The 8,765-nt window shown below is 40.9% G+C and overlaps 1 protein-coding gene across 2 annotated transcripts in view; it reads left to right on the top strand.

Annotated features, from left to right (window-relative positions):
* The first annotated feature begins 264 nt into the window (after positions 1-264).
* Positions 265-8,765, top strand: part of LOC136237828 (protein NLRC3-like) — a 30,439-nt gene continuing 21,938 nt past the window's right edge. The window contains exons 1-3 of one of the 2 annotated variants that reach the window (XM_066028044.1): positions 265-378; positions 470-760; positions 2,298-2,333. In XM_066028044.1, coding sequence (XP_065884116.1) covers positions 348-378; positions 470-760; positions 2,298-2,333 — 358 coding nt within the window. In that variant the 5' untranslated portion in view covers positions 265-347. The remainder of the gene's footprint in view (positions 379-469; positions 761-2,297; positions 2,334-8,765) is intronic. The other variant, XM_066028045.1, reaches the window with a different exon arrangement.

Raw genomic sequence — 8,765 nt, 5'->3', positions numbered from 1 at the left:
GTGATGGGGGGGCAAATGCCCCCCCTTAGCTACGCCTCTGTTGACAATGCATGGGAAAATTGAAACTTCAAAATGTCATATCTCATGACTTATATGTGCTATCCTTTTAAAACTTGGAGAGATGACTTAAGACATTGACACCTACAAATAACATAAAATTTAGGTTGCTAGGGGCAACGGTTGATTTTTTTTGTTATGAAATTTGTCTATTAATAAGCACCACTCCTAACTTGGCGCTCGAAATTGGCGCTATTATGGTGGGAGGGGTGATTTTATTGTTATTATTATTAAGTGCTTGTAGATTTCTGGTCACTGATATTAAAACGTAACATGCGTAACAAAGGAAGATGACAGATTTGCTTTCAGACAAGCCTACAAGTAAGGTTGCAAGCCGCTGCCGTGCAGTATTCGTGTGTGTTTACGTTCGTGCCTTTTACTGTGACGTTCTTGTTTGTCTTTAAATATACAGGTCGAGCTCTCAGCCGGCCTGCAATGAAAGATTTAAATCGACACGTAGTGCAGGAGGTTGCCACAAAATGGTACGAACTTGGCCTTGAGTTACTGGATACGAAGCATGAGAATTCATTAGAGATCATTGAAAAAGACAACAGATCCAGTGTTGAGTGCTGTTGTAGAAAAATGTTGATCAAGTGGTTGGAGACTTCTGGTACTAAGGCCACTTGGGACCAGTTGATAAATGCTTTGAAGGTTATTAGAATGGATAACACGGCTAGTAAGGTCGAATCACTTTTGTTGCAAGGTAAAAATTAAGGCAGTGGATACTGAACCGAAAGTCGGTTCAATAAGCCGTACTAGCTATTGAACCGACAGCACAACTTACACCAAAAAAGGGTCAATAAACGAACGAGGAAAAAAAAACAAAAAACAGCCGGAGTTTGAACCCTGGGTTACTGGAGCTTTAGGCAAGCTGATGCTAACCAGTGTGCTACCATTGCTAGCTAGGCATCTTTCCTACTTTTGCATCTTATAAATGCTACTCAAGTAGTCTCAGTATAAAGAAGAACATAACCTAAAGGTGAAGAAGAACCAAAGCTGGACCTAACCCTAACGCTAGTACTACTTTTCTCGTCCCCTAAAGTCAAATGCTTGGGGCAACTACTAGATGCGAAAATAAAAACCTTTCGGTTCAGTAACCACTTCTAAAAATTAAACTTTGTTGAGATAGCTAGCCACTGTGCAGAGACTCAAAACATTGTGCAAGATTTTGTATATCATTGATTTTTAGAGCTAGCCCCAAAGCTACCAGCCAATTTTTAACAGCATTGTGTGGTACGGTGTGATTTGGCTATCTTTTGAAGTTTTAATAAACTGTTAAAGGAATTAATTAAGAATGCTGAATGCAGTAAGGCTGAATGCTGAACACCAAGTGCATGAGCTGTCATTGCCTGTCAACTCTGTAAGTTGGCACCAGCAACTTGGCATGTACTCACCCAAACTTCCCTAGGACAGTGGCACCTATATGCTTTACAAGAAAACTTACACACTGTTTAGCTACCCTGTAGCCTTTTCACTGGATAAACGGCAATGATCTTTCACGGAACCTTTCTTTCAGCACCTTGCTTGGCAATAGTTGTTGCCAAGGTAACTTACCAAAATTAATTAAATTTGCTATAAGGGAATATTATAGCCAATCTACCTGTCTAAAGCAGCCACTTGCCTATTAAGGTCAAAAAATTTGAAGGTGACTGGCTTAGACAGGCTCCACTGTAGTTGCCAAAACATGTACGTATATGTTATGCATTAAAGCAAGAGAAGGAGGGGCCATGGCCACCCCCACTTTTATGGGACAAGAAAAGATCGAGATACTCTAATAGAACAGTCAAGATCTAGATATTCTAATAGAGCAGTTACAGTATTCAGAGAAGCAGTGTAGCAAGCTACTTAGCGTAGTTTAAATAAGGAATATAGTTGGTGGAGGGCAGCTATTGTCAGCCGGTATAGTAACCTTTTTTAAAGTCTTCAGCTTACAGCTGGCCTGGCCTGCTCCACCGCCACTGAGTGAACTATTATTAACTCTTCACTAAAGTATTTGCTTAGTTCTATTTATTACCAAATACCAAATTTTACCAAATATTGTGACTGTTTTGTGATAATGCACAAATGATTATAGCCATTGCATGCATATTTCACAGCAAGCTACTAAGTAGCCTGGTATACAACTTATGATACACGACCATAATTTTACTAAACTAATTTTGTAATTAGCTTTTATATTTAGATATACTACTGCATGTAATGAAACCCAGAGTCACATTTTGTTTTGTAATCACTAATAGGTCATGTGTCATCACCCTCTGAAAGTGTATGTAAAGGTGAGGAAATGTAAATGTGTCAGTTGTATATAGCATCACTGACCATTTTTAGTTTACTGTATTTTTGCTACGTATGTATCAATATCACTGCTACCTGCCTTACGGTGCACCTATTGTGTAAACTGTACATTCCAATCCTCCACCCCTTCAGAAATTTGTCGGTATCTGCAAAGAACCCACTCTACTCCTGATAAGTACATAGAAAATTACTGACTGTTAATGTGATTAAGACAGAATTTTAGTCTATTCTGCCAAAATGGAGAAGAGAAACAGCCAGTATGCTTGAAGACATGGGGTTATAGCTACATGTTAATCAGAGAGATCGGAATCAAATTGGTGTTTAGGCTGTAAAGGTCACTGGCCAAAGGTCAAATCTGCAATGGCACTATATTAAAAAGAAAATGGCATAAGAAGTAAAATTTATGTGGAAAGTTTCATAATTACATCACAAATGACACATTGTTTGAACATGCTGCTCTACTATATACATTTTTAACCATATGGCTCCAAGGTAATGTTTGCCCATGTCCTAGACATGTTTTCCCCTCATTTTGCTTGCATTTCACTCACGTTTTGCCCATGTTCTGTACGCGTCTCACATGTCCATATAAAATTACACTGTAGCCACGTATAGAGTTCTATAGCTGTGCGTACTTGTCGCAACACAAGTTTAGTCACAGTACAAATTGCGAGAGGACATGACTTGCCCTCAATATGCACAGACTTTGCTTGCATCTTTCCTGTATTTCAGATGCGGGTGAACATTACCTTGAAGCTGAGCTGTACCATACCTTTTATGCACAACTTATAAAGATGAACTTTCTGCTCATAGTTACTTGGCATCCAAAGCAGGTAATGGCATATAGAAAAATCATAGACTCATCATCTGGTAACTCAAATATGTACAATGTTCATTACAGTATGTTGAAACACTGTATGGCTTAGGAAAACTCACTAAAAATTAAAGCTACACTCCACACACAAACAGTTTGTGGATTAAACTGTTGTTAACCAAACTTGGGTTTGGTCCTAGGTGACAACATCTTTTTCACACACTGCACTATTTTCTTGTTTTCTGTGCACCTATTGTGTGCATACATTTTTATCCACTAATTTTTATGCTTCACAGCATTGGTGTACACTGCCTTACATTTTTAACTCAATCAAATTTTGTGTGTATGCATGTATGTCTCTGTGTTTGTCCCATAATATCCAAATAAATATTCTGTGTACCCAGGCACATTTGCATGTGGGAGGGTGGTCCATTTCAATATGAGATTGCCAGCTTTTAAAGCCATTATTTTCCTGGCACAACCCATAGTAAGCAGCATGAAAGCTTACTTAAGTATGTACCTTGTTCATTTAAGTTGCAGAAATAGCACAAATATAACTTTGTGCCAATTTGAAAATACACTGACACGGGCTTACAAGAAGGCTTTTACTGAACCTGTGCAGTAAGTATATGATGGAACTTTTGTGTGAGCTCTTTTCAGTCCAACACCTCTGAGGAGGCAGTCAACACAGGGGCCGTGGACGAAATGGCAGACGATTCTGTCCCACTATTTAACCAGCTACTCACTAACAACAACAATAGCCTGGTGATCCAGAACACCGGCTCTGCCGGTAGCCAGAGCTCCTAGTGAGCCAAGGAAATGGACAACCAGGACCCACTCGGCTAGATGGCAATGATCCAGAGGCAGGAACTAGGCCAATTAACATTGTCCCTGTGACTAAGCTGACTAATAAGTTTCTGACCAACACTTTCACCCGTAAGATGACCAGTGCTGAGAGACGTGAGCTGTATAGCCACTAAAAACACTCTACCTCAGAACAAACTGACGAGAGCCCCCTTTCTCAATACTATGATGGCTTCAGAGTTCTGGAGTAAAGCGAAATCTACTGACTGGTCCCTGTTTACCCTACAAGGGTTGATCTAGGAGGCTATTGGTCCACTCAATCAGCTTCTAGAGGTACTGAATATAGCCAATGCAGCTAACAAGACCTCGCAAATTAGGAGATCCAGGATCCTGGAGAAGTACAAGGAGCTGGTACCTTTCGCCATGACTCAGGAGAGAGATTGGACCAGTGCAGCCCCTCGACTGTTTGGACCCCTCCCCACTGAGGCAGGGAAAGAACCAAAGTCATGGAAGCAGCCACCGTACTCTTAACCTGCCAACTTCAAAAAGATTTACCCTTTGGGGAAGAGAGTTCCCCCTAAGAAATGACTAAAAACTGTTCCGCAAAGAATGTTGTAATATTGCCAAATTTAATTGTTATTGTCAAAGGCTCATTTTTCCACCTCAGACAGAGAGTTCTCTGAGGGTGGCAGACAAATTGGCCGACTTTGTCAACATTTGGAAGGTGTTGAAAAGGATAGTTGGGTACTACAGGCTTTCAAATACCCTTTGTAGGGCAACCAATACAGGAAAGAAAGCCAAGAGTGCCTTCCTTCTCATCAGAGCAACTAGCTCAAATATAGGAGGAAGTCTTCTCCCTGTTGGAGAAAGGGGCCTTAACTGTAGTAGGCAGTCACTCCCCTCAGACAGAGTTCTGTCCCTGGTCCCCAATAAGAATGGACAAATGAGCCCAGTAATCAATCTCAACCCCTCACTTTAAAATGAAAGGCTTAACCACTCTCCGAGACCTGCTGAGGCACAGAAATTGGTTGGTAAAGGTAGACCTGAAGGATGCCTACCTCATGATATACGTACCAGTGCATCCAGATCATCAACGGTTCAGCATAGAGGGAGTCCACCTGCCTTCCTTTTGGGCTAACATGTGCCCATGGGGGACCAGAATGGTCATTTATATTGATGACATCATAATTATTATACGGAGACTGCAGTACAAGCAGCACAGCACCGGAGGTGTTAACTCACATCCTTCAATGCCTGGGCTTCATCATCAATACTGAGAAATCAATTATGACCTGAACTAGAATTCCTGGACATGGTGGTGAACACCAGCACTCTGCTGGTTTCTTTCCCAGCTGACAAGGTGAAGTAGATTCAGGCAGAAGCAGTCAGAATATCCAACATGACTACTTTGTTGGCCTCCTGTCTCATTTTCAGGAGAAGTTCAGTCCAGCAACCCAAGTTATCTATGTGACCCCCTTGACCCTCTGACAAGCTTCTCTGGAAGTGGAACGAACATCTATCCAGGAAACCTCTCCAACAGAATCCAGAGCATGTGACCATCAGCTTTGATGCCTCACAGCTGGACTGGGGAGCATGTGCAGAGACATGCACGGGGGTGCCTGGTCTGTACAGGAACAAGCTATGCACATCAACTCCTAGCAGCCACACTTGCATTAAAGATCTTCCTGAAGGGAACCTCAGGAATCTTGATACTCTTTCAACTGGACAATGCCATAGCAGTGGCATACATCAATAACATGGGAGGCACAGTGTTGTGCCAGTTGACAGGACTGGCGAAAGAGCTATGGATGTGGGCTCTAGACAGGGACATTGCCCTATCAACCCAACACATTCCAGGTGTGTCCAACACCATAGCAGACATAGGATCCCAGACAGGTCAAACTGGATGCTCTACCCATGCATATTTCAAGCTGTTAAGGAAGCCTTTGGGCCACTATGTGGACCTACTGTATTTGCCTCCTAACTGACGTACCAGATACCTTGCTTCTTCAGCTGGAGACCAAACCCTCTGGAGGAGGCAGTAGTTGCATTCCAGCAGGACTGGGGCCATCTGATGGGGTTTACCTACCCATCATAGTGCTAAAATTGTGGAGGGCCAAGTCAGTCCACTCCTATGACTCACATATATAATAGTTATACGGGCACAATGTGGAGTCCATGAAATTTATAAACCCTCTCGCTCGTGCGCTACTAAGGGCCTGAGGGTTTATAAATTTCATAGACTCCACATTGTGCCCGTGTAACTGCTTTAGACTCTATTTAACATTACATTCAGATTACTTACCTCATCCACGGCTGTTTCTGCTGTAGGCTTGGCAAAAGAGGCTGGTTTTCTTGCAATAATACTAGCGCCATGGCAACTATGCATCCTAACGTGACAATAATCGCGCTCGTTAAATCACTGCACATGAACAATGCATAGCGATTGGATAAACCTAGATTTTAAGCATATGTAATATTGTGCCTGAAGGCGTGGAGTATAATTATTAGAAAACAAGGTGGAGTATATGAGATCTAATCCAAAACAGCCAAGCTGTAAAAAAAAGTGTGCGGCCTTCAGAAAGGCTATGGTGAAAAAAGATGTGAAATCCAAGGTGGCGGCCAAGAAATGGCTGTGATGGTAGGTTAATGGTAAAAATTTTAATAATGACAATTCAGGTAAATTTTGTGAAGCGGCACAAAAATTCACCTGAATTGTCGTTATTAAAATTTTTACCATTAACCTACCATCACAGCCATTTCTTGGCTGCCACCTTGGATTTCACATCTTTTTTCACCATAGCCTTTCTGAGGGCCGCACACTTTTTTTACAGCTTGGCTGTTTTGGATTAGATTTCATTTCTTTTTGTATTTGTATACCCCAAAGCCAGCCTATGGCCAGCTTTGGGACTTTTTTAACCTATGTTTTTTTTCTTTACTACAGGAAGAAGTAAAGATGAAGTAGATATACTTTAAATATTTTATCAGTAAATGTACAAATTATATATATAATACATATGTGACCGGATTTGCAAAAAGGGGCCTTCCACACACATCCAATTTGCCAACTTTGACAATTGATAACTTCAGATTGGAAAGAGCTATTGCCTTGAAATTTGGGCAGTGGTGATTTCTTTGCAGCTGAACTCTCCACATGATGGTTTCTTTGTAGCTGAACTCTCTACAAGGCAATTTCTTCTAGCTGATCTCTCTACAGGGAGATTTGTTTGTAGCTGAACTATCTACAAGGTAACTTCTTCTAACTGATCTTTCTACAGGGTGATTTGTTTGTAGCTGAACTATCTACAAGGTAATTTCTTCTAGCTGACCTCTCTACAGGGTGATTTGTTTGTAGCTGAATTCTGTACAGGTGATTTGTTTGCAGCTGAGCTCTTTACAAAATGGTTTCTTTGTAGCTGAACTCTCTAAAAGGTAACTTCTTCTAACTGATCTTTCTACAGGGTGATTTGTTTGTAGCTGAACTATCTACAAGGTAATATCTTCTAGCTGATCTCTCTACAGGGTGATTTGTTTGTAGCTGAATTCTGTACAGGTGATTTGTTTGCAGCTGAGCTCTTTACAGAATGGTTTCTTTGTAGCTGAACTCTCTGCAAGGTAACTTCTTCTAGCTGATCTCTCTACAGGTTGATTTGTTCGTAGCTGAATTCTTACAGGTGATTTGTTTGCAGCTGAGCTCTTTACAGAATGGTTTCTTTGTAGCTGAACTCTCTACAAGGTAATTTCTTCTAGCTGATCTCTCTACAGGGTGATTTGTTTGTAGCTGAATTCTGTACAGGTGATTTGTTTGCAGCTGAGCTCTTTACAAAATGGCTTCTTTGTAGCTGAACTCTCTACAAGGTAACTTTTCTAGCTGATGTCTCTACAAGGTGGCTAGTTTGTAGCTGAACTCTCTACATGGTGGTTTCTTTGTAACTGAACTTTCTACAAGTTGACTTCTTCTAGTTGATCTTTCAATAGGGTGATTTGTTTGTAGCTGAACGATCTACAAGGTAACTTCTTCTAGCTGATCTCTCTACAGGGAGATTTGTTTGTAGCTGAACTCTCTATAGGTGATTCGTTTGAAGCTGAACTCTCTAAATGATGGTTTCTTTGTAGCTGAACTCTCTACAAGTTAACTTCTTCTAGCTGATCTCTCTACATGGTGATTTGTTTGTAGCTGAATTCTGTATAGGTGATTTGTTTGCAGCTCAGCTCTTTAAATAATGGTTTCTTTGTAGCTGAACTCTCTCAAGGTAACTTCTTCTAGCTGATGTCTTTACAGGGTCACTAGTTTGTAGCTGAATTTTCTACATGGTGGTTTCTTTGTAACTGAACTCTCTACAAGGTAACTTTTTCTAGCTCATCTTTCTACAGGGTGATTTATTTGTAGCTGAATTCTTTACAGGTGATTTGTTTGCAGCTGAGCTCTTTAAAGAATGGTTTCTTTGTAGCTGAACTCTCTACAAGGTACCTTCTTCTAGCTGATGTCTCTACAAGGTCACTAGTTTGTAGCTGAGCTCTCTACATGGTGGTTTCTTTGTAGCTGAACTCTACAAGGTGATTTTTTCTAGCTGAATTATCTCTTTCCATAGTTGCATGAACTCCCTACAAGGTAACTTCTTCTAGCTGATCTCTCTACAGGGTGACTTGTGTGTAGCTGATCTCTATACAGGTTTCTTATTTCTAGCTGATCTCTTGAATTCTCTTTAGGGTGACTGCTCTATTAGGATGACTGCTCTATTAGAGTATCTCGATCTCGCACTTGCCGCACCAAGTTGGATTTCGTGTTATAACT

This window comes from Dysidea avara, chromosome 11 (genome assembly GCF_963678975.1).
Source record: "Dysidea avara chromosome 11, odDysAvar1.4, whole genome shotgun sequence".
NCBI lineage: Eukaryota > Metazoa > Porifera > Demospongiae > Dictyoceratida > Dysideidae > Dysidea > Dysidea avara.
The sequence above is the reverse complement of the archived record's forward strand: the minus strand, read 5'-3'. Positions and strand labels throughout refer to the sequence as shown.